Source organism: Polypterus senegalus, chromosome 4 (assembly GCF_016835505.1).
Source record: "Polypterus senegalus isolate Bchr_013 chromosome 4, ASM1683550v1, whole genome shotgun sequence".
In the NCBI taxonomy this organism is placed as follows: domain Eukaryota; kingdom Metazoa; phylum Chordata; class Cladistia; order Polypteriformes; family Polypteridae; genus Polypterus; species Polypterus senegalus.
Genome location: NC_053157.1, coordinates 99,271,016 through 99,297,913, shown reverse-complemented (window position 1 = coordinate 99,297,913; position 26,898 = coordinate 99,271,016). Strand labels below are relative to the sequence as shown.

General features: G+C 38.6%; 1 protein-coding gene across 2 annotated transcripts in view; it reads left to right on the top strand.

Annotated features, from left to right (window-relative positions):
• Positions 1-26,898, top strand: part of hgsnat (heparan-alpha-glucosaminide N-acetyltransferase) — a 376,297-nt gene that overhangs the window by 223,854 nt on the left and 125,545 nt on the right. For both annotated transcript variants that reach the window (XM_039751089.1, XM_039751090.1), the window contains exon 10: positions 14,341-14,501. In XM_039751089.1, the coding sequence (XP_039607023.1) occupies positions 14,341-14,501 (161 nt within the window). The remainder of the gene's footprint in view (positions 1-14,340; positions 14,502-26,898) is intronic.

Below are 26,898 nucleotides of genomic sequence, written 5' to 3'. Positions count from 1 at the left end.
TTTACCTCAGTGCTGAAAGGATTTTCAAACACGTTTTTTTTCCTCTAGCAGAAATTATGATTGAGTGGAGGGAAATTGCACCCATCTAAGAGGCATGTAAAATCAAATTATCATAATAAATTAATCAAGGAACGTTTGGAGAATAAATTGCTTTACGTGAGTTGCCCCTGGATAGGTTTCAGCTCTCTATTATTTGGTACTGCGCATTGTGCTGGTAGAGATGTAAAAAGTTTGAGTTGTTTTCCTTATGATATTTTGAGTATAAAGAAATAATGCAAGACTGTCCCTCTGATAAGTGTTAGGCCAGTTTTATACTTCATGCGATGCATGTTGCAGCGGACACTCCTGCTACGCAAGCGTTTTACTGTTTATACTTGTACACATACTTTATGTAAATCTGGAAGTGTCCACCAGTTGGCAGTGCAAGATATTATGGTGAGAACAGGTTCAGCTATGCTGTGTTGTGAATTGCCTGGAACACCCATTAAATTCCGATGACACCTTACCACAATATCTCTGAAAAGGATGTTTAATGATTAAATCAATCAATCCAGGGATGTGCCCATTCCAGCTAGCATTTGGCATGAAACAATCCCTGGATGGGACATCAGCTCATCGCAAGGTAAATACAAGCACTCACGTACACTAGCGTCATTTTAGTGTCACCAAATCTGCATATCTTTGCAAGGAAACCCAGCAGGAAAACATGTAAAGTCCTGGAAAGGAATACCAATGACGTAACTCCCTGCAAGACAGCAGCGCTATCGCTCCACTGTGTCACCCCTATGTGTGTCATTATTAACAGTATTCATTATTTAAACAAAAATAATTTTCTATCTGTAAAATGTAACATACTTTAATGCATTTCATCATGAAAGTGATATGAAGTATAAATCTTAGGATTCTAAATGTAATCATTGATTACATCTTGCCTGAAGAAGGGGCCCGAGTTGCCTCGAAAGCTTGCATATTGTAATCTTTTTAGTTAGCCAATAAAAGGTGTCATTTTGCTTGGCTTTTCTCTACATTCATAATGGCTAACACAGTACAACAACCTAGTACTAAAATTTGCTTAGTGAATATCTGCTGCTAGTTAATTTTTTACTATCTTATCTGCTCCTACAGCCACTTGTGCCTGATCTGGCGTTTTAATGCTGGCCTTAGTGGCAACCAAAACACAAGTTTATACAGTAATAGCAAAATGTATTTTTTTTAACTAACTGTCACACCACACAAAATACAAACTGTAAGCGATTCCCGTCTGCCTGTCTCGTTTGTAAAATTGATGTCAACATGTTAGCACAATACTTAAGAGCTTAGGGCCATAGGGGTAAAAACTAGTGTAATAATATTCTTGAAATTGGCAAAACAAACCATTATAGGCCGCAGAACCCATATGCTTTTTTTTATCATGTACCTTCGTCATCACTTCCAGCTGTACAGTGATGCCATCTACATAGAAGCAATTAGAGAAATGATGCTGGAGCTGCTACGGAAGCAGTCTCTCAGCTGTTTTATTCCTGTAGTTATGCTGTAACCAACAAATGGTCACAGACTAGCAGTAAGTTTTAAAAAAAAAACAGTCTTCAGAGTACTGATTGGTTATGTCACGCAGCATTTCTTTGCTGGTATGTCTTTTGTTTCTGATCTGTGCAGATGGCTCGGTCTGTTCTTTAAAAAACTAAAATAGCCTATTAAATAGTAGTTAATCTTTTGTTGTTGTTATTTCATAGGGTGTGATATGTTTTTCATTCTTGGTGGGCCCTTTAAGACTTGTTTTGATCAACATTTCTTCACTTAGGTAATTCTTAATCATCCTGCAATGCCTTCACTTACACGGACTTCACAATGTGTCTGCCAAGACTTGAATATAGGTTTGTTGAACTCCTTACTGGTAGTTAAAGTATGTGTACCAGTGATGCACACCAGACTTTTCAATATGTCATTATTTAGTGGTTAAATGCGCCCCCCCTCCCCGCATAGAAAAATAAAATACCCTAAATCTCAGATATGCCATGATGGATTTGTTTGAAATTTGGTGACATTGTAATAAAATCAAAATTAGCTGACGTGTTTTTTTTTTTTTTTGTATGATTTATGCACTGCATCCCCATTTTCCACCGCACTGACGGCGATCTCATAGGGAAATGGGGTGTGCAGGTTAATGCAAATGAAGGCAATTTACACAACTGAAGTGAAATATGCAAAGTTTGGCAAAGCTAAAAGAAGACACATTTAGCAAGTGCAAGTTAACACCTTTGTGAATTGAATGCGAATATAAAGGTGGTAGTGGAGAGGGTTATAAATGGGGAAAAATACTGTATGACATATTTAATTGCTTTGGCGGACTGAAGGCGTGTCATGTGACAACAGATCTAAGATCAACTTATTTTGCATTGTTTTTATCAGTGCTTAGTCATGCTTTTTTGAAAAATCCTACACTGTTGTTTATCTGCCTAGTGTCATTAAGGTTACAATACCAATCAATGATCAACATTAAGGGCTTTTTGAAACAAAAAAAGAAGAGAAAAGAACAAAGAGGAAATAGAGAAAAAACACTGAAAATTAACCAGTGAAGCCATGCTCTGAATAGTGAAACTTCATTTTTTTCAATAACTCATGGAAATGCTGTTTTTCAGAATGTGGTAAGAAGAGAACAGGTTAGTGCTTTTGAGTGAGTAAAAATAAGTAGTTGGTTTTCTTTGGTAGACATTTATTCAAATTCATTGCTTACAGAGGCAGGCTTTGATGCTTTTGAAGAGTCTAGATTGTTAGTAGTTTATATCTGTGAGTTATTCAACTCTGTATCACCATTATAACATTTGGAATACCACAGTAATATGGAATTCTGCTACAATGTCTTTTACACCAACATTACCAAAGACTGTATGTAGCATGGTCAACAGTAAGCAGCCCAAGTAGATTAATAATATCTTCTGGGTGGAAAAAAAAAATTACAAATATTGTTTACAGAAAAGTACTTGGTTATATAGTACTTCTGACACACCAGATTAACCAATGACTGAGGCCCTTTAGCTTAGAAAATTTTAAAGACAAAGCCAGGTAACACAGCTAGTATGTATTTAGGCATGCGCAAGAAATATGAATATTTAATAGAAAAATCATTATTACTGTCTAAAATATAAAAAATCAGCTTAACAAAGCACAATTGTGTTTAGCTGTTGGTTCCAGTTTATATATTATCTTACTTTTGTGTAGAGTGCAGAACAATGAAAAGAAAAATGGGCAAAGACTAAAATTGCTTTTTATAAAATAAAGACCCTTGTTGTACTGTATAGCCTTTTTGCCTTACTTGCTCTCTAACGTCCTGCTAATGTCAAGTCTACATAAAAGCCGCAAAGGTTCTACTGCCGATCATCAGGCAGGTGCTAGGTTCCATCATCATCTGCATTACTGAACTTAATAATGTTGGTCTCTTGCTTCTGGATAACTGTGTCAGTCCTATACGAGGTTCCCCATGTGATCTTGTGTTAGCTGACACTACCAAGTTAACATTAGTTCCTCCATTGTTAATAGCAAATTCTGAACCTATGTAGCCACATTTGTTGGATCTTTTTTTCTCCCATTTTTTAGATGTGTTCACATACAAGCAGTCCCCAGGTTAATAATGAGATTGTTCTTTTTGTCTGTCCTTGAGTCAAATGTGTAAGTCAGAACACGTACATCCAGTTCTTTTTAATTGCCACTTAATCAAATGTTTATTTCACCTTATTGTGCATGTAAAACACTTGAACACTTCCAAATAACAAAATACAAATCTTAAAATATACAGAACTGTACATAGTACTGTAATATTGATAATAAGTAATAATGAAAGTAACTTTGTTCATACAGTACTGTAAACACATTAAAGAAGCAGTTCGTAAAGTAGTTTAGATAGAGGAAAAGAGAAGGATAATGATTAAAGGTTAACACTCATTTGTGAATTAACATTATGATAACTTTATTAATTATGAGGGATGTTCAAAAAGTTTCTACACTTTTTTTTTTAAATCAATATACTAGTATGGCCATTTTCAAACATTTCAATCCACTCATAGACAACTCAACGAGAGAGAACTTTATCCCCATACTGAGCACACATGCAGAGATGCATATGTGCTCCTGGCATACCTTCTGCCCACATAAAGAATATGACAAAGCACTGTTCCTCTTTGGTGCAATTTCTAAGTTTCGCAACCATCATCACCACAGGCTGACAACTCTTATACTAAACTGCAAGGGCAGCTGGCGTGCCAGACATAACTAGTCACATGACACTCTCATACATGATCAATTACTACTGATCCTGCCTTCACTGTTTCCAACAAAAATATAAAAGTGCAGAAACGTTTTGAACAACACTTGTAGATGATGCAGAAAATGTTGGACAACTTGTTGGAGAGAATAGGCCTTTTTCTGCTGAGTCAAGATTTGATTCTGCTGCTGCAGAAGAGGGGGTTTACTACACAAGTCAATTTCTTGAAGTAGGCATCAAGGGAGGTTTGCACAAAACTTTTCTTTTTCTCATCATAAATGGCCTTATAGCAGCTGAGGCCCTCAGTAACTGTAGGGTAAACTTGGGAGAATCTCAGAGAATCTCTCTGTATTGGGATCTTGCTCGTTTAACTTTGCCATCCCTGTTTTAGTTAGATTAAAGACTTCAACTAACTCTTTTGTCAACGGTTTTTTTGGTTTGGGAGTTTATAGATCCTTTTCTTTGATGCATCATCAGCACTTGCTTCAAATTTACACTTGGGTGGCATCCTTCAAAGGTACTGTAATAGAAAAATGAGACTGTGATCAAACTTAATGAGTTGTGATGTTACCGGCGCATTCAAAATTGATCATTATAAACTGATTGAATAACTTTATGATAGTTCATGCTAGAAATGAAAGAGTGGAAAAAACAATCTTTCAAGTGGTTTGTCTGTGATGCCTATAACCTGAAGTCAAGGCTAAAAGTAAATAAATAATATAAATAATAATATTTATAGAACATTCTGTTGTAATCGATTGCATTTTTATCCACCAACTCATCGTTTTTCATGAAAACAATACCTCGTCATTTTTTATCATAAAAACAAAAAGCAACGAAAATACTGTTCTGAAACAGTTGGTCTTAAAGTGTAATTAGCTTTACTTATAAGACAGCTATCTTGACCAATTGGACCACTCAATCTACTCCCTAACAGCGGAAGTAGTTGCTGTCAAAGATGCATGCTGCTTTATTCTTGCAGAATAGGCGGGATTTATCACAGTTTGTCAAGTTAGAATTTATTATAAGTTGATTTATGTACTTGAGGCAGTCCGTTCATAACCACGGGTTGTCTGCATGTCCGACGTCCTCAACCCAGGGACTACCTGTATAATATAAAAAGCACCTGCTGCTGTTGTCATGTATGTCTGCAGTTCCACTTTCAACAACTTGACTCCAATCGGTCCAATTTAATGAAGTATGAAAAATTATTCTTCAGGGGATTTTTTTGGTAAAATTTTATTTTTGTTGTGATATTTCAAATAAATCACACTGTACACATTTTTAAAGTTTCAAAAATGCTATTGAAAAGCATTGGTAAATTTTTCAACTCCTCTATTTTAAAGCAGGAAAATTCAATACGACTTCTGTTATGGTTACTTTTAACTTATGTATCTCATATATTTTCATTTAGTCATCAGAGAGCCACAACAGACAGCAGTGAAATACCTGCAAGTTTCTGCTCTGTGTGCCTGTGGCTTCTGTCTGCTACTGCCTATAGGATTTTGTCAATTTTCGTCAAACCAGCTTGCCTCATTTACTGATTGAAATAGTAGCAGGTAAATTACATGTTCTTAAAAGTAAGTAATGCAAGTAACTTATCTAAAATAAATGTAAGAGGAAAAGTGGCTCTGTAACACATTTTTATATAGTGAATATTCATGTCCTCAGTATTTACATTACACTAAACATCTTCACTGCTGCATTATCTGCAGATCATACTTATTTTACATTTCCCTGATACTAAATTATTATATGGAAAGCTTCACAATCACTTGCTATCTATTAAGGTCTGATGCAGCCAACAATTTTAGCGCAGGACTTTTACGTTTTAACTATCCATTGGAACCTTTCAAAAATATTATGTTTAAGAAATTTAAACTAAAATTAGTAATAGATCCTGTAGGATAAAGGAAGTTTTGCCCATTGTGCCATGCTTTAGTGGTATACCAGGCTTGATAATAAAGTAACTTTAACAGGGATGTAGGCTTCTAGCTGTGACTTCCCACACTTGTTTTCCAAACAAAGCGGCTGCACTCCAGGTTGTACGTGCATGTTCCTGTACTTTATCTGATAACTAAGGTGTAAATCATAGGATGAGTTGACATATTTCCAGATCCCCCTATGCAGACGTCTTGAGCCAGAAGATGCAAAATTTACTTGAGCAAGAACAAATAGCAATAATTCAAGGATTGATGGACAGAGGAACCACCTGTGAGGACACTCTGGTAACTCTGGTGACCTTAGTCCAATCAGGAAAAGGTATGCATTCCCTTAAAATTAGTTATACTCAGGCCATCTTGATATTCTGTGGATGTTTGCAGAAATCACTGGAGACTCCCTTGTGGCACTCTCTGTCTAGGGGAAATCTGTGCTCTCACTCTGCAAAATGACCTTCTGAAACTCCTCTCTAATCTCCTCTCTAAAAGTAAAAGCTGATGAGCCATTATCTGTTTGGGGAACAGAGAAATGACAACCTGTTTCTCTTTGTCGATCAGAAATTTATCATGTCTTGTTGGGCCCTTTTGAGCAAGGCCCTTAACCTTCAATTGCTTCATCCTGGGTATGGTCCCTCAACGTATAGGTAAAACTCTGGGGTGGATGGCAGGATTTGCACTCCAGCCACCGTAAAAAAAGTGTCACTCACTGTACTCTAGTGCCAATCCAGGTGGTACATTGTGTGTTGTGTGCTGCAGTGCACTATCAGCGCATGCTGCTAGCCTCTTCCTCCTCATCCTCTGCCAAGCAAAGCTGTTGGCCAGTGGGCTAATAAACAACCATTACTTCAAGAAGAGAACTTCAGCATCTAAACTGATATAGCAAAGGGCCTAACAGTACAAAGAAAGCTCAGAAAGCATCATCATAGAACTCCACAAACAAAGGACCATGCAAAAATGAGAGAGTGTATTCTGATGCAAAAAGAATCCTCCATTTGAACCCGGGGTTACAACAAAGCAACAGCTCTGCACAAATTGGATGCCACCTTTAAAGACTTGGTATCATTAAACTATTTATCTGTGCTAAGATATATTTGAACTCTAAATAGTTGGTAAATTTGCAGCCTCTCTATGTTCTATGTTTATCTGTCTGCGTCCTGTTTTATATTTCAACACTAGCCAACCCGCGTCGTACCTTACGCCGCATAATCAGGCCGGTTTTTTAATGATTTTTAAGCATAGGGAGAAAAGTAACATTTAAAAAATCGGTAATGTAATAAATCAGCAAGAAATGCAACATTGTAACAATGCACGGAACGAACCAACACACAATCGTCTGTGACTGAAAACTGGCGGACCAATCTTGTTGATGTGAGCGAAGGTAATGTAGACGCACGCCTTCTGTTCTGACATATGCGACGACGATGTATTGCTGGAAGAGTTTGCCACTGGAATGCAAGACACTAAATGAAGATCTCGTGGCAAGCCTGAAAGCATAAAATTGGAGCTGTGTGACTCGCGTTCTTTTCGCAGTTTGCTTTTACACAACATGGGTTAATTGTATGTGCCAGCCTGGATATCCGTAAGGGAATAGCAGTGGAAAAACCATGGGGTCACAGTTCATATTGAGAACAGAGATGCGCTTGCAAGCATCTCCCCTTGGATATATGCAAATATCGCGTTGTGCAGGAGGTTTCCCGTCTTCGCCTACAAAGCAGCAACATCAGTTTGACAGGACGGGGCGTTATACCTTCTCATATCCAGACCTGGATTTTCCATGAACACCATTCGTAAAGCAGTAACAGAGTCACCGTGAGTGATAATGTCATGCATTTGCATGTAAGACTTTGTGAAGTGATTAACCTGCCGTATCGTATTGTCTAGTTGAAGCAACAAAATGTGATACAATGTGAACAAAAAGCGCTATTACATTCCTTTTGCAAACGTTGACTGGTAGCCTCAGCAGAATCGAAGATATATAGCTGACCGTATTGTGGCGACGTGTCAGGATTGTTATATAAAGGAGAGACCTGGTGATAAATTTGACCATGTATTCTTAAAAGCATACGGTCCTTGTCCAGATGGTTGAGCGATGTGTGCGCACATTGACGCGAAAGCTAAAGCAGAGTTGTATTCCCTGATATGATCACAGTAATTTCGGGACAGCGGGTTCTTGCCAGTCAAGAGGTCTTCTAATAAAAGAGGGGGCTTGGATAGCGGTGGCAAAGACACCTTGCCGGCATGACAACACTTAGTGTAATGTCCGGATTTGTTGACCTCTGCTGGCCAATGAAGAGCATTGCAAGAAGCACATTTTGCGATAGGTAGGCCAATGTTATCTTCTTGGACGTGAATGGCGGTATCTTCTTGAAAAGCTGCAGAAAAGTGAATGCGATGTTTGTGCATGAACGATTTAGTGCTGTGTTGACACTGAAGGAATTGGAATGAGTTGTGTCGAAGCATTGCTGGCAATGTTCACATTGCATAATTCGTTCAGTGGAGTGTGTTTTTAAATGCGTGTTGAGAAATTTCTGCACTCGGAACGTTTTTGAACAAATCGTGCATTCATAGATCTTTTTGGAATGCGTTCGTTCAGTGGAGTGGTTGTGTAAATGTGTTTTGAGATATTTCTGGCGTGTGAAGGTTTTGGAGCAGTGTTGACACTGAAAAGAATTCATCAGGGAATGTGTTTTGAGATGGTTAGTAAAGTATCTGCGTGCGTGAAAGTGTTTGTCGCAAATTTTTCATACAAATCTTTCCGTTGAATGGATCTGCATATGGTTGTGGAGATCCATCTCACCTGTGAAGTCCTCGTTACAAAATGTGCAATTGAAGGTGAGAGTGGAATGAGTTCGTAAGTGTTTTTTGAGAGTGCGAGTTGTCTCGAAGCATTGTTGGCAATGTTCACATTGCATCATTTGGTTAGTGTTGTGTTTTTTCAAATGTGCGTTCAGATATCTGTGCACTCTGAAGCTTTTGGAACAAAAGGTGCACTGAAAGTTCTGTGTGGAATGTGTGTGTTCAGGGGAGGGTGTCTTTAAATGTTTTTCAGGAAGAGGAGAGTGGGCAGGTGACGTCACAGTAGTGTGGCGAGCAAGTGGGTGTGCACGCTGTGTGCACATACCGACAGAGTCAAAAGATGTCACCAGAAGGTAATCACATGGGTATTTGAGAGGCATGAGAATCTCGTAATGCCCATGATCCAAAGGACCGCTAAAGAGCAGGGATATGAAGAGACGCTGGGCCGGATTGTAAACTCGAGGAGAGGCATGAGGACGTTCTTGGAAGTAAATGCTGATAGTAGCTGGAAGGATTTGGGACATTGCCACAATTTCTACCTCGCCACCATAGACTCCGGACGTATTCATGTAATCGGCGTATTGTTGAGCAGACTGTATAACAATGCCTCTGTGACTAAGAACAACGGACACTACGTCACCGAAGTTATCCCAATGTTTCCAAACAAAGGTAACAGCCATGTTACGAAGTTTGAGCGCAACAGTTTCGTCATTGACATTTCTCCAAAAAAACCCGACTGACAGAAACAAACAGTTACCTGAAGCAGGAATTTCTATAACATTGAAAGAAGTGTTGTTTCCATGAAATACATTTGAAGCGGTAGTGATGGAGGGCAAAAGAATAGTCAACGTGGCTCACAGCTGGGTTTGGACCACAGCACAGACCAAAGTGAGTGAGTATGTGTTTGATGAGCTGTTTGAGTTGGCGGGCAGTGGTCTGAGGTGCGTTCCTGAGTACGTGGGAGTAGGGGTAGAGTTTCTGTACGGGGCTTCGTTGTTCCTTTCGCATGGTTTTTCATGGTGGACGCGGTCGGGTGTCGAAACCGAAAAGAATAATGAAAAGTCAACATGGCTTAGACGTGCATGTGGACTCCTAGCATAGACGAAAGGGGCCAACTGGGTGGTCGGTGAGTTTTTGCGTCCAGGCACATGGGCAGGCAGTGTGAATGCCTAGAGAGCGAGGGTAGAAGCGGGCCGGTGAAAAAGGAGTGTTAGTGGGCAGGGAAACGTCTTCCGTATTTCTGCAGGAGCATCTAAGAAGACGCATGTTTGTTGCGGATGTGAATTGCTGTATGTAGCGTGTAAAACAGTTTGCTATGGTGCATGCGGTCGTGCGTCGTAACCGAAAACTCGGTGTTTAAAGACTGCTTACTTCATTGTGTTTTAACCTCAGTTGTAAAGGATTGTTTTAAAGATCCCATGGGATACCCCTCGCAAATCGTTTTACACTCTGCATATGGCGATTTACCTCCGCGATAAACATGCCTCTAGGAACAGTCAACGTGCAGGTGCATGTGGCCTCTACAACAGACGAATATAAATAACGCCGTTTCTTCTGTGTCGTCGCGTCCGAGTTGGTGGGCGTGGCTCTGCGTGTTATCGTCGTATCCAATGGTCTTGGAGTTGGTGGGCGTGGCTCCTTCCTGCGTGCGCCGTAGGTGTCTGTCTTGTCGGCGGCTCGGTGATTCCACGCCCCTTCCGGCATGCTTTCCATGGTTGTCTTGCCTTAGTGAATTATATATATAGATACTATATATTTGTAGTTATCATATTTGTATAATCCTTGTTTTTATTAATAAACTATATGATTCTGTTTCTTTAAATGAGTGTGCTTCAGCTAAACTGATAAAAGCGTAAAGGCTGGAGACTTGCCTCCTACAACAGAGAAAGGTAAGATAAATGAAGTAGGAGTCTTGCTGAACTACTTGATTAATTACCAGTATTGCCAAAAGTAAAATTGATAATTTATCAACTAAGTTGTCCTGTGAAATAATACAAATAACAAAAAATGTGTTACTGTTTACAACATCTTCATGATGATATTATCCCCAAGATTGTAACTTAGTGAGCACAATGGTATATAGATTGTAAAAGATGTAGCAACAAACAGCATAAAGGTTTGGGGTTTTTCAGCCCCGTATATTGTAGACAATCCACAATAACAAAAAAAAGCAGGTCAAAATATAAACAAAACAGTTCATATGCGTGACGCCCTTCAGAGGCGTCGGCGGCCATTTTATAGGGGAGGAGTCGGAAGTGGAGGAATGCTGGGAAGGAACCGTGAAGGAGGATGGGACTGCTGATGTCAGGAAAGATGGCGGAGAAAGGGCGGAAGTGGACGTACTGCGGGAAGGCTATGATGGCAGAGCGTCTCTTTTCCTGGAAGACAAAGGAGAAAGGTTAGTACCCCGCCACTCCCCTGCCGCAAACGCGTCTTTCGAAGCGGTTTAAGGTCCGTCCGCGGCCTCCTACTCACGCATGCGTGACAAGATATATATATATATATATATATATTTTTTTTAACTTATTGCTAGATTGTGGCAATTCATTGGATTGTGTTTGTGCTTATTTCATTTGCATCTTTTTTTGTTTGAGGCACAGTGACACAGTAGATAGCAGAGCTGCCTAAGGGCTCATTCATACTTCATGCTCAGAACGCGTATGCGCCCACATCATGGCTGCCACGCGTTCCCAGCGTTCATTTCACGCGTCATTTCACGCGTGCGCGAGTTGCAGTACCAGCAAAAAGTCGGGGGGCGCAGTGTGCTAAAAGTCGGAATGTGACGTCAGAGTCTCTGATTACTATCTACATGTGACAGCAAGCCTCAATGGAGATCCTTCGGGATCGATGCGCACTTTGCTGTTTGATGAATGGCTTAAATACAGCGCTATACATTATGTTGCTGATGTGAAGTTGCAAAAAAAAAAATAGACGGCACAAAAGATGGTACGTGAGACTTTTAAAATGTATCATGTCATTTATATATGTCTTTTTTATTTTTCAATTTTTGCAACTTAACAACAGCAACATAATGTATAGCGTTATATTTGAGCCACTGAGAAAAAAATAAAGGACAGGGTGAAAACGTGTATTTTGTGATTAAAGTGGAAATTTCGGCTTTAATCTCGAAATGTCCACTTTAACCTTGCAGTTTACTTTATCATTAAAGCAGACGGTCGTAAACGTCATCCCAGTTTTTAATCGCTACGAGCTTTTTGGACCTGACAGCAGGCAAAGTAAAACAATAAAAAATAGATGGCACAAAAGATGGTACAGTATGTGAGACTTTTAAAATGTATCGTGTCATTACGATCGAGAATATGCGACGCTTGAATATAAAAGCACCACGAATGCATCTGTATGTCGGCATTTTGCTTCAGCAGCGGAAAGCAGCAATAGATTGCCAAACAGAACAAATTAAATGTATGATATTCCAACTCTCTGCACATTTAGAATCTTTAGATTTATACTTGATATCACTTTAATGATGAAATGCATTAAAAAGTGTATGTTACATTTTGCATATAATTTCGTTTAAATAATGAATACTGTTAATAAATACACACATGGGGGTGTCACGGTGGTGGAGCGATGGCACTGCTGTCTCGCAGGGAGTTATGTTGCTGGTATTCCACACTGTGCTCCGGTTTCCTACCAAAGATATGCAGGTTTGGGGATTTGGTGCCACTAAAATGACGCTAGTGTATGTGTGTGCTTGTATTCACCTTGCGATGAGCTGAGGCCTCGTCAAGGGACTGTTTCTCACTCGTGCCCAATGCTTCCTAGGATGGACACATACATCCCTGGATTTATGGATTTAATCAATAAACATCCTTTTCAGAGATATTGCGGTAAGGTGTTATCGGAATTTAATAGGTGTTTTAGGCAATTCACAACACAGAGAAGCCGAACATGTTCTCACCGCGATAATATCTCGCACTGCCACCTGGTGGATTCCTCCAGATTTATGTAAAGTACGCGCGCAAGAATAAACACTACAACGCTTGCGTAGCAGGAGTGTCCGCTGCAGCATGCATCGCTCACGTGAAGTATAACTCCTGCCTAATACCTCAGATCACATTTTTGGCCAAAATAATCAGTCCAACATAGTTGGCAGGTGCTTTCCTAGGCCTCAGCTACACTTAAAGCACCATTATAACATACTCAAAACTAGTTCCGTTTTTCCTTCTGTATTGAATTCAGCTCGTTTTTGCAGAGTTTGGTGAAGTTTGTGATAATTTCTGTGATTTCACTGAATTCACAGAGAAGTGAACTCCTCACGGTTTGCTCATCAGTACTGTTGGCACTGTTATGTTTGAATTTGACTCACTTTTATGAAATAAACGTAAATGTGATAGCTGACACTCTGATTAAATAAATAAATAATATAAATAAATAAATCTCAAATTTTTAAGATGGTTACATAAGTCCTCTGATGAACTTTCTGTTCTTTTAGCATACCTGTCCTTTTTGTTTTCTTAATTTTTGCCAAAACAGATTGTACAGAAAGTGGGGGCTTCATTTTATTTGCTTTTTTCACTGTGGGCGCTTTATTTTCAGTTATTTTCTGATCCCACTGTAGAATGCAAATGATCAGTGATGTACTGTAATCCTCATATATGGAGATGCTTGTGTGTGCTACCACAGAGGGAAAAAAACAATACCAGACAAAGATGATAGCAGTTCAATTTTTTCACTGAATAAACAAAGCCCATTGCATTTTTTTAAAAAGAAGATGATAAAAAATTATCAGGAGATGGATTGTAGCATTATATTTAGGAAACATCAAAATTAGAAAGGCAAGAAAACCAGGTTTAAAACTAAAACAGCAATGAGATCACAAAATGATTTATTTCATGATGAAACAAACTGGTGTGGTTGCAAAACAAAAATATAATGATAGCCAGATTTACTGTGTCCGTAACTTGATTTAGCCTGTATCTTGTAATAAGAAACATACAGGGAGGTTCATAGATGTGTACAATCTTCCATATTGTCATATAACCCAGAAACAAATTTTTTATACAAATTAGCAAATATTTATTTCCATCTGTGTTATAATGTTGTGCGTCACATAAAGCAAGAGTCCACTGTTCTATTTTTTTTTTTTTTTTATTAATCCCCAGATTTGCCTCTATGGTTAATCTGGCCCTAAGAGTTTTGGGTTAAATATAATTTTCAAAATGCTGTGCATTGCCCATGAATGAAAGTTATGTCATGGTAGTGACTTTGTTCCTTTAAATTTGATTATTTATTGTAAAATAACTTTGAAGATTATCATGAGCTTTAGTAAATTGCTGTCATCTTAATTGATTTTAACTTTGTCAATTATATCTGTTTTTTCAGGTTTGTGTTTATTATGGGAACATCTACAGCCCTCTCTGTTAACTCTCTTTTACGTAAGGGCTTATCACGATTGAAGCTTTTCAGAAAAGTGTTCTGGAGAAGCTTGCAGCTGTTCCTGATTGGTGTTTTTATAATAAATCCAAATTATTGTTTGGGACCTTGTAAGTATAAATGTCATACTTTTGTAATAAGTCTTACAGTTGTTGTACTTTCCTGTTTATTTGTGACTTGCTTTTAATTTATATATATGTGTTTGAAAGAATTTGGATGTTACAAATTTCTGTAATTGTGACATTTATTGGAGCATGGCTTGGATTTTATGTACAGCTTGACTGTATTTGCTACCATGGTGCATGTAAGCAGGTTGTTTTATGTATTTGTTATAGTTTTAGATTGTATATGTAAAATAAAAATGTATGACTGCATGTTGAATGACTGATAAACACAAGTTAAGGGAAAGGATTGCATAAAACTGCAATATTAAAAAAAAAAATGTGTAGCAGAAAAATTAACAGTAAACTATTATAGTTTATAATAATGACAGTCATTTAATTGTAATGGATTTCAGGTGCTTTATTTATCAATGAGGTATCTGTGAATTGAAATGATATGATCATGAAATTATATAATTCTTAATGTGGGCTTCAGATATTAAAGAAAGTTTTGTATTTGATTTTCTGTGAGCATTCTCAGTTTAAAGGTAGGTCAATTCAGCCTTTTTTATTTACATCTGGATAATTTTAGTTTGATTCATAAGTTGTCAGACATTCCTTAACTGCAAAATGTATATGTAATTCATGTTTCTATTTTATATGAAGGCTTTTTAATTGAGAATGATTTTCAAATTTGTGCTTAATTCAGGGGAAGTTGTTCTTAATCCAGGGGTGTACACAATGGGGTAGCTACAGTTGCCAAGCACCTGCCTGTTTGGTGTCATTGGCCCTAGTGTTGTTTTATCTTTGTACAAAAAAGTCCAGCCAGTGAGGCAGTTGATTGAAGTATGCACACTACTCATTGCCACTCTCTTCATTTAAAAATGTAAAGAATAAAGCACATCTCCCATCTTATAAAAGTGATTCAGTGGGACCAGGATTTTTTCATGCACGTAGATGGACATGACATGGACAGAAAATATGAAAACATTTTTATTTTTCCCTATTTATCACCTTGCAAAACTCCATTTATAAAACATTGTAACAAAGTTTATGAATAAAAATGACCTAATGGAAGGCAATCTATCTTTCCGCAGGTTTTTTTTTTTTAATAATATTACGTTTGTATTGCATGTTTTTTTTTATGTGCATATAGATTTCATTTCTTTTTATTTTTGGTCACACTGTGTCTGTTAAGCACAACATTCTATTGACTTATTCAGTTCCCTACCCATCTTTCCTTTATGTAGATTAAGGCACCATGAGTCAGTAGCTAACAAGTGAAACAATCTTTGCAGTGATTGATGATATTTTCTCCTCATTAGTGTAACTATCCAGATAGACTGTTAATGTATGAACAATTGTTAATTATTTCAGTCTGAGATGGTGAACGTACCCTGCGTGTCAGCTTCAGTATGTTCAATAAACTAAGAGCCTTTTTCATGACTTACTACATGTGCCTTGTTTTATGATAATTTTTGTTTATTTTATGAGAACTCCATCTCTGCAGTGTTATCTTAGCTCTATTTATTTGTAACTTGTAACAGTGACGTGTGGGTAGAGAGCCACTTGAACACACTACCACCAATAACATACCCAAGGGATGAGCCAGCAGATGAGGACACAACACACAAACATAGCAAGGGGTAGGTGCAAAAGTGCTTTGATGCTTTTATTTAAACAGTCTAAACAAAACATTGAATCAAGGCAAAGTACAGTACTCAGAAATGTTAAGTAAATCCATCCAATAAAACAGTGAAATCATTGAGTTTAAAAGCAAGACTTAAAATAGGATTAAAAACCATCTATCATTGGGTCACTGTTCCTTCCATTCATAGATGAGCCCAGCAAAACTCCCTTTTCGTCTCCCCAGCTCACCGATTGCTCGCTCTGCTGGCGGAGACTTCAGCAGTCGTGGTCCTCACCAACCTGATCCCCTGTTTTCGCTGCTATGAGCAGCATCAGCCAGACCGCTCAGGGTCAGTTTTCATCTTATATTCCTTTTAAAATCCATGGTGTTCCTCGGGTCCCTGGACTTGAACTCCACCATGATTGCTCCCACACCACAACAATAAAGTAATTGAGATGATCCGCCCCCCGTTGTGAAGATCCTTTACTCTGTCTCAGGGACATCCACCTTGCTGCTTTTCACACCCTAGCTGGCTCATCCTGCTTCTCCTCCTTGATGCTGTCATCTGTCCTAAGCAGGCTCCTTTTATAGTAATAAGGGGCAAAGGTGTGAACGCATTAAACCCTCCAAGGAATTAACAATAGAATTACCAGAGCCTATGAAAAAACTCATAGATCCGTCCCACCTTAAAATGCTTCGCACCTCTCTGTCAGCGTCTTTTGTCCTTTAAATTTGTTGATAAGCAGCAAGCAGTTTGCTATCACATCCCCCACCACCCCACAGTTTTCTCAGTTCAAGTCTGTTTACCTGCGTGTCAGTTGCTTGGAGTTGTATAGAGTGAGAAATAGAAGTCAAGCAAAATCACACCTTTTGTAAATACTATATCGTTATTTGGAACACATGCATTTCATGTGTGTTCTGTGTCTACAATGATCTATGTCAGGGGTGCCCACACTTTTTCGGCTTATGAGCTACTTTTAAAATGACCAGGTCAAAATGATCTACCTAAATTAAAAATGCTATATATAAATATATATATATATATCTATACATACATATTATGGGGTGCCAAGCAGGCAAATATAATGATTTTCGTAATGTATAAAGTCAGTATTCTGAATATATAACACCAAAACCTGATTATATAAAGTCAGCGGCGGAATATATAAAGTCACTCCATACATATGTGTGTATGTATGTATGTGTGTGTGCATGTGTGGTATATATATGTATATGTGTATATATATATATATATATATATGTATATATCTATATATATATATATATATATATATATATATATATAGTATGTATGTGTGATCGGATAGAGAGTGCAGATAGATCGCGATGCATTCAAAAATAATTTTTTTTTAAACGTTAGTCTATCATATATCCTCCCTATGGCATTTGCCACTTGATTGACATACAGGGCGGCCAGTCTGAGATCTCTTTTCTTCTAACACAGTGGTCACACACGATCAAACGCGCAAGCTACTGCAAAGCTCCGGCTATCTAAGTGATCCAATTAGCCCTTCAATTTATATCGACTTAAGAAGGGATTTAAAAAAAAAAAAAAAAATTATTGTTTATGGGCTGGATGTGGAATTGGAAGAGGATTTTTTTCTTTCACAATGTCACAATCGAAGTACATTTGTCTGATCTGTCAATCTATCATTGCTATTTCAAAAAAGGAAAATGTGGAAAGGCACTTTCGAACTGTTCATAAAAACTACGAAACTGACTTCCTTCCGAAAAGCGATCTGAGAAAGAGAAAGGAGAGGGAACTAAAATTGCAGTTGAGACGCAATGGAAGGCGTGTGCGCAATTTGACAGCATACACTACAGAGCAGATTGAAAATTGTCTGTCAGACTTTATTAAATGGGAAAAAAGTAACGATTTGAATGTAGCCCAAAGTAGCGGAGTAAGAGTAGCGTTTCTTTTTCACAAATGTACTCAAGTAAAAATAAAAATGGTGTGGTGTAGTAAAACTACTCTTAGAGGTGGGTAGTAACGAGTTACATTTTACATTTACTCCAGTAACTTACTTAAAAAATTGTACTTCTGATACTCAGTATATATACAGTGGAACCTCGGTTCACGACCATAATTCGCTCCAAAATTCTGGTCGTAAATCGAATTGGTTGTGAACCGCAGTAATTTCCCCCATAGGATTGTATGTAAATACAATTAATATGTTCCAGACTGAATGAACTGTATGTAAATATATATTTTGTTAAAGATTTTTAAGCACAAATAGTTAACTATACCATAGAATGCACAGCGTAATAGTAAACTAAATGTAAAAACATTGAATAACACTGAGAAAACCTTGAACAACAGAGAAAACTAACATTGCAAGAGTTCGCGCTATACCCTTACGAACCGCTCGCTGTAAACACTTTTTTAATGAGTTTGAAGCACAGGGAAAAAAATGAACATTTGAGAAATCCGTAATTTAATAAACCACCAAGAAAAGTAATATTGCAACAAATCACGCTACAAAATGAAAAATGAACATCTGAAACATCCGTAATACAAAAACTAACCATAAACCACTAAAAAAACTAACCTTGCAAGAATCGAGTTCTGGCATGAAGCAAATGAGGAGGAACTGGGTGGAGAGGAGGTTACAGTTTTAAGGGAGAGTCCGGCTCTGTGAGGGAGGAATATTCTCGTTCAGGTGTTTTCTCTGTTGTGATTTCTTGGGTTTCTGGTGTTTTTAGCTGTTTAGCTGGTGGATCAGACTTCGCGAAATAGCGGTCTAATGTGACTTGCCTTTTCCTACGCATTAAAATTTTTCGGAAATGTGAGACAACATTGTCGTTCTTCTTGTTTATCACTCTGTTCGTAACCACTTTGTCAGGGTGGTTCTTCTCAAAAAAATCCTGACACTTGTTCTATTTTTCCGTGATGGCTTTTATCGCATCACTTTTTATATCCACCCTTTCCTCTTCTTCCCCGCAGGACTGCTCCTCTGTATGCAACCTAAGCTGCTCCTGCTGGAGTTCAGTGAGTTCCTCTGTCGTCAGCTGCTCCGCAGTTGAAGACTTGTTGCAGGATGTATCCTTCGTTCTCCACTAATTTTGCGAAATTTATCACAAATTCTTTTGCAGCTTCAGCATTTGAACTAGAAGCCTCTCCATGCCTTACCACACTATGAATGCCACTTCTCTTGCGAAACTTTTCAAACCATCCTCTGCTGGCTTTAAATTCCTCACTTTCAGCACTCGTAGAAGGATAGTTTTGCAGCAAATCTCCTTGAATCTTCCTGACTTTCTCAAATAACATTGCCTCGCTTATAATGTCCCCTGCAAGTTGCTTCTCATTCAGTCACGCTAGCAACAGTTTTTCCACCTCTTCCATCACTTGAGGCCTTTGCCTGGTTAACACTTTAACTCCTTTTGCAACATGAGTTGCTTTAATGGCCTCTTTCTGCTTTAGAATAGTTGAAATTGTAGATTTTGACTTCTTGTACTCGGCGGCAAGATCAGTAACATGAACGCCATGCTCATTCTTTTCAATAATTTCTTTCTTTACTTCGATTTCAATTTTCTTCAAACCTTTCTTCTCACCACTCTTCACTTGCTTAGAAGCCATGGTTAACTGCAAAAGCACACGAAATACTGTAGCGCACAAAGAGTTCACACCAAAAGCACGTACGTCTCACTGAGAACAATGCACAGGGAGAGGTTGAACACGTGCTTAAATGCAGTAATCGGTGTGTACGAACCGGAAGGGAAACGAAATAGAGCACAAAGAGTTCACAGCGAAAGCAAGCATGCACGTCTGAATGAGAACAATGCAACACATGCAGAAATCATTGACGCGTACAAACCGAAAGGGAAATTGGCTTGTTCATATACGGAGTCTGTGGTCGTGAACAGAGGAAAAGGTTTGGCAAACTTTTTGGTCGTAAACCGAATTGTACGTGTTCCAAGACTTTCGTGAACCAAGGTTTCACTGTAAATATATATATATATATATATATAATATTAACAGTGGAACCTCGGTTCACGACCATAATTCGTTCCAAAACTCTAGTCATAAACCGATTTGGCCGTGAACCGAAGTAATTTCCCCCATAGGATTGTATGTAAATACAATTAATCAATTCCAGACCGTACGAACTGTATGTAAATATATATTTTTTTTAAAGATTTTTAAGCACACATATAGTTAATTATACCATAGAATACACAGTGTAATAGTAAACTAAATATAAAAACACTGAATAACACTGAGAAAACCTTAAACAACAGAGAAAACTAACACTGCAAGAGTTTGCGCTGTAGCGCTACGAACCGGTTCTTAAAAACACTTTTTTTTTTTAATGAGTTTTAAGCACAGGGAAAAAAATGAACATTTCAAAAATCCGTAATTTAATAAACCACGAAGAAAAGTAACATTGCAACAATGTACGCTACGAACCAATCGTTGTAAGCAGAAGTGAAGTGGAGGTTAAAATCCAATAGAAAAAAAGTCTTCATTAAATACAACAAGGTTAAAACAATGCTCAGATCTGTCTCTTTAAAAGCAAGCCTTTTGCGTCCAGCAGTCTCTCTCTCTCTCTCGTACGCATGCGTGTGTGTGTGTGTGTCTCCCTCTCGTGCGCGCGCCTGTGTGCGTGCGTGTTTCTCCCTTCTGTGTGTGTGTGTGTGTCTCTCTCGCGCTTGCGTCTGTGTGTGTGTGTGTGTGTGTCTCTCTCGCGTGTGTGTGTGTGTCTCTCTCGTGTGTGTGTGTGTATCTCTCTCTCTCTCTCTCTCTCTTTCACGGCACAGGAAATACATAGGAAGAGACTGAGCACTTGCGTAAATTATCGACACGCACAAACCGAAAGGGAAACTAGCTTTTTCGTATACCGAGTCTGTGGTCGTGAACAGATGCAAAAGTTTGGCAAACTCATTGGTTCTAAACTGATTTGTACGTGTTCCGAGACGTTCGTGAACCGAGGTTCCACTGTATAATTTTTAATGCAGATAGATAATTTTGACCTGGTCATTTTAAAAGTAGCTTGCGAGCTGAAAAAGTATGGGCACCTCTGAAATAGATCGTTGTAGACACGGAACACACATGAAATGCATATGTTCCAAATAACAGTATAGTATTTATAAAATTTGTGATTTTGTTGTCTTCTCACTCTATACAACTCCAAGCAACCTGCATGCAGGTCAACAGACTTGAGCTGAGAAAACTGCACCAGTGGGGGATGTGATAGCAGACCGTTTGCTGCTTATCAACACATTTAAAGGACAAAAGACGCTGACAGAGAGGTGAGAAGCGATTTAACTCTTTTAGGGCGGATGTCGACTTTTGTCGACAGGAGGGGTTGAGGGCGAATGTCGACTAAAGTCGACATCCAGGGATAGAGGGCGATAATCAGCTGTTAATGGCGACAAATCTCACTGTCACGTCACAGGCATTCCCTCTGTGCTTGGAAGAATGATAGACTCGTTGACTCGGCAACTAATCCTAGCGTGTGCGTGAGTTGCGAAATGTAAACAATGGCAAGATGGTATCGACATGTGACAATGGAGTGAAGCGAGTGCAGAAAAGAAAACACTCGGCAGACAATGACAATGTTTTGCGCATTATCGCGGAGTCGGACTCTGATTTTTCAGAATCGGATTTTATTGACAGTGATCAGGAGATTGAGCAAGAGAGTGAGAAGCCGGAATCAGCTGATCAAACACCAGCCGATGCCGCTCCAGCAGATCTGCTGCCAGCTGAGCGCTTCGCGCAGCCGATGCATCTACAGCAAGGTTCGCGTGGGATAAATACACAGACATTGATCCGTTGAGAGCCGATCTGGCTACCGGACTTCACAAGACGGCATGGCTCGCTGTTGGACACGACAGATCACCAGCTGCTGTACTTCAGGCTGCTCTCTCCTGATGCTGCTTTTCAGCTACCGTCAGACGAGATAAACAGGTAGGCAGAGAAATTTTTTCAATCGCGGGCTGCGTTTGCATCGCATTTTGATTTTTCAAAGTGTAAACACAAAACAAAAGACGAGATGAAGCGTGCTATGGTATTACAAATAGAGATGGGACAGAACTGGTGATATAACTTCAGGGAGCATTGGTCCAAACGTGCTTTGTCCCCTGGTGGCTTTGGACAGGTTATGTAGCATGGTGATAGGTACGTGCTGCTGCTGCAAAGTTTTATTCACTTCTGTAATAAACAGAAGCAAATCCCATGGGGTGAGCCGGGCTATAATGCCATGCATAAAGTTCATAAAGTTTCAGAAGATGAAAAGAGGTGACAATACGGTTTTCATGCGGGCAGAAAACTTGGTGGCAGTGGAATGGCACAATGGCAAAAGGGTGACTTGTCTCTCTACAGCACACACTAACAATATATGTGAGTGCAGCAACAGACAATTGAAAAGTAGGCACCAAAGCAACACGTATTGTAAGCAGTGCAATGTGGCAATGACTGAAATTGGCTGCTTGGACCGAGATCAGACTTTGCAGGACTTTGCTGTGTAAAATGTATGTGATATGTATGTGAAATCATAGAGTATGCAGGCTCATACAACATGCAAGACAGTAATATTTGTCAAAAGTAAATATTTTTTGTTGATTTGATATGTTAAACAATTGCTTTGTGTTCTTTTTTAAAAAATGTTAGTTTTTGGAAAAATATTCAGCCCTGGGAGATAAGAAAAAAAAAAAAAATTAGCCCTAAAAGAGTTAAGATGGGACGGATCTATGAGTTTTTTCGTAGGCTCTGGTTATTCTAGTGTTAATGCATGGCATGCTCCCATGCATGTGTCTTCGTGATCAGGCAGGCACCCCTAGCTGTCCTGGTCCTCTGAGTGAAGCGCGCTCACGCCCAATCAGACCCTACAGCACAGCACCATGACCACTTACCACAGTGCTTTTATTAAAGCAGTATTCTGTGTTTTCTTTAAACACAGCTTTATAATACCAACATAAAAATCTATAATATATCATTTATTGCCCGTTGTGTTTAATGGGGAAAACGAGATCTTGTTTGCATACTCAGGTAGCATAAAACGGCAGTAAATCAGAGACTCGAGTGTTACAGTGACCTTCACAATACTTATACCCCAGAGAAGAGTAGCAGGAGTTTGAACATCAGCCTACAGATACTAGGTCAATGAATGTGTTTTAAGAGGTAGAAGGCAATCTCCACTTATACTCCACTTTGATGTCTTCACACATAACATCATCCAAACTAGACTTAAACTTGCTGTATGTAATAATATTGCAGCAGTTAAAAAGTGTAGAGTAAGGCTTAGAGAATTTCTTTATTTCTGGAAATGCAACACCCACAAGTTAGGAACCATTTCAGTATGTGGATAAGGCGGTTTGTTAGTAATGTGAAGTTTGCCATTTAATGATGGAACAAAGTTCATCAGCAGCAAAATATCAGTTTTTCAGTAATGAATAACTTTTATGGTGAGCAAAGTGACAGTTACAATGGATACAATACTTTGTATATGTAGGCTATTATTGTTTAAGTGGTGTAATTATTTATATTCTTTTTAAAGGCTGCAAACATGTGGGTTATTTAGTTTTTTGTTTAGAGTAAATGGTAAATGTAAAAGGTTATAGAGGTGTGGTAATCAAACATAATCTGCCATATTGGAGAGCCATATTTTTTTCCAAGGTGGTGAATATTATATTGACTCTGAAGTTAGGTCCAGATTTCAAGTAAAATTAAACAGAAATAGAGGCAGGGTCTGGTTTGTTATCTAAGATATTTTAATATAGTAATTCCTGCACCAGGAAGAGCTCCTTCTCGGCCCACCAAAGGGTCTCTGCATGTCTCTACCTAAATTGCAAAGAGAAATTCAAAACAGAAAGTGTTTCCATTATCAGAGTTGGACCTTATGCACTGAAACTGTAGATCCCTTTTTTTCTTTTGCCTTTGCTAGCCTGCACTTAGCTACTGATATAGATGTAATATAATATAAACAATTTTAGTCTTAATATTCTCTTGGTATTATTGGCAAATAGAGTTTTTGCCTTAGGAGTAAACAGTTGTTGTGTATATTCATTTTACTTTTACTTTTAGTTTATTTATTTATTTTTATTTTTTTCTGAGCCACTTGGTTAGGGGATGTTAAATATGATCAAGCTTTCAAAGTTTGTTTCTTGGCTTCTTCCATTCTGAGGCAGCCAGTAAAACAATAACAAAATTAATATTTTTTTATTAAGTTGTATTCCTTTATACTTTATATTTTTGAGAAATTCTAGGAAAATACTATACATGTTGATACATACTGTGCATTTCAAATTGCTTTCTCCAACTTCTCCCAGCAGAATTTTTGTCTGAAAGTCTTTTTTTATATTTAAAAGTAGATATGTGGATGTGCACTTGAACCTGCAAAATGGTTTGTGTTACCACTACACCTTAAATTCTATCCTATTATTACAAAGTACTAAATCCAGACAGGCTTCATCCTGCATGGGTTTTTTTAAAACAGTGTTTTAAGAAAAAGTTGACTGATTACATCTAAACACTCCTGCTTTTGTACTCCACTATTTGAAAGTTTAGCCCAGTTAATGTTTGGATAGTTTTAGTGCAGTATAACTGCAGTATCCTCCTGTAAACTTGCCTTTTTAATATTACAAAAAATATGTGCTTTGAATTTGCAGTCTCCTTCCTAATGACAGTGTTATCTTTCTATGTTATACTCACCCCAATATTTGTTGTTTAGCCAGGTTTATATTATTGCTATAATATAATTCATAGTTAGGCTCAGCTACATGTAACTCCATTCACTTGTATTAAGGCTGTGGTAAAGTGAGGTCGGCAGCTCATTGCCTTTTAAAATAAATAATCGCGGCTTAAGCAGGCGGCTTAAGCAGGCGGCTTAAGCAGGCGGCATGGTAGTGTGGCTGGAGCATTTCCCGGGCATGATGCACCGTGAGTGTTTCCTCACTTAAGTGTGCAGGCGAGGAATTGTTCGTATCTGTAATTAATGCATTGCACCTCATCCCCACGTTTAAAATGAGAAGCAGGATTATGATGGAGATGGAAAGGAACGAGAAAAAGAATTGAGGTTAAAAGGCGGCTGAAGAGCAGTCTCAGTGAGGACAAACAGGCTAACTAGAGGGGAAAGGCAGCACGAACAGGCACATCCCGCAAAGGAGCATAGGTTGTGGCTCTCTAGGATCTGGTATCCTCCACTGAACTATGGCGTAGAGTGGTTCGAGCATGGCAGATGGACCTCCCCATCTGAGGTATGACTCCAGGTGTGTGAAGAATGACGGGAGTGCCAGCCTCGGACGGTGTGGCTGCGCTGTGAGGAGGCAGCCAATACGGGGTTCGGGGGATGAAGTTTGTGGCTGCTGAGTCTCTGCTGGCTGCACGAATTATGGGTGAACCTGGGAGACGAAGAAGGAGGTGGGCTAGGATCTGAAGGAGCCAGTAACTGCATTTTTAATCTCTGCTTTTAATGGATTTATTTATTGTATTTTTATCCTTCACTATTCACTTGTTTTTATGGATTATTTATTTATGGATTTTTATGCACTGCACTGTGGACACTGTTTTTTGTTTTGATTCTTTTTAATTAAAGCACGGAACACATTTTACACCATCCTCTTGCTCCATGTGGTATTTGTCCCCATCTATCAGTTCATTCAGTTACAGTATTGACAGTGTTTGGTTTGAGAGGCTATTTTTAAAGAGCTTCTTATGTTAGTTTGGCACATATACCTTGGAATAGAACTCATGTTACTGTGCACACCTGTTTTACACCATTGTTTGTCTCCTTATGTACACTTCTTAACCTGTCCTGTCCTAAACTCCCTGCCCCCTATTTCCTAGTATAAACAGTCTTCGACTAACCTGCTCATATGCTTCCCCAACACATTGGTGCAGCCCGTCGTGGTGGGATAGGTCCCATTTGTTCCAGAAGGAGTCCCAATGTCTTATAAACTTATATCATTACCCTAGCTGCCTTATCTCCTCAATCTTACCTGGACTGGTGTGTGACATAACTAGAACTTCAAAGACAATTACCTAAACAGTTCTGTTCATCAGCCTGGCACATAATTCTTTTAAATTTGGATTGCAGAACTTACCTGTCTTGAGTGTCCTCCCGTGACACCTTAGGGGTGCACAGTATCTCTCTAATGGACACCTGGGCCAATTCCATCAATTCGCTCCTACAACGCAAGGCAGCCAACACCTTCTACAGTTAAGAAACCTTGCAGCTGGTTCGTCATTCCTCTTTTCTCTCCCTCTCTGTCTCTCAGCATCTGACTATGAAAGAAGAGAACTCTTTCTCGCCATTTCTACATTGTGAAAACAAAAATATCTCTGCAGTGTCTGGGATTTGAGGCATTTTGGTAAGGTCTACAATATCAACAGTATCTACAGTATCAAGGGGGGAAATAGAATCACACAGGACCCAAAAATATAAAACATGGGATGAGTGAGAAATTGTCAGTGAGGTATAATCATCTTTTATCATCATATTCCATCAAGGTGCTTTGCACCAAAGTTATAGAAATTCTGTTTAGTTTTGGATTGGTTTTCATTCTGTATTTTTGTTTTAACAATTAATTTAATAAGATACTTTTTATCATTTGTAATGAACAAACTGCATGTTTGCATGAAAACTTTCAGTCTAACTTTAATTGGAATAGCAGAATCAGCATCAAACTTCAACAATATAAAGGAGAGAGTTTTGTGGTGTTAGGGTCTTAGGATGACCCTATTCTCACCTTTTATATTATTTACTATGTAGACTTTAACAAAATGTCTCAGATCCTATACTGGTACTACACTGTCAG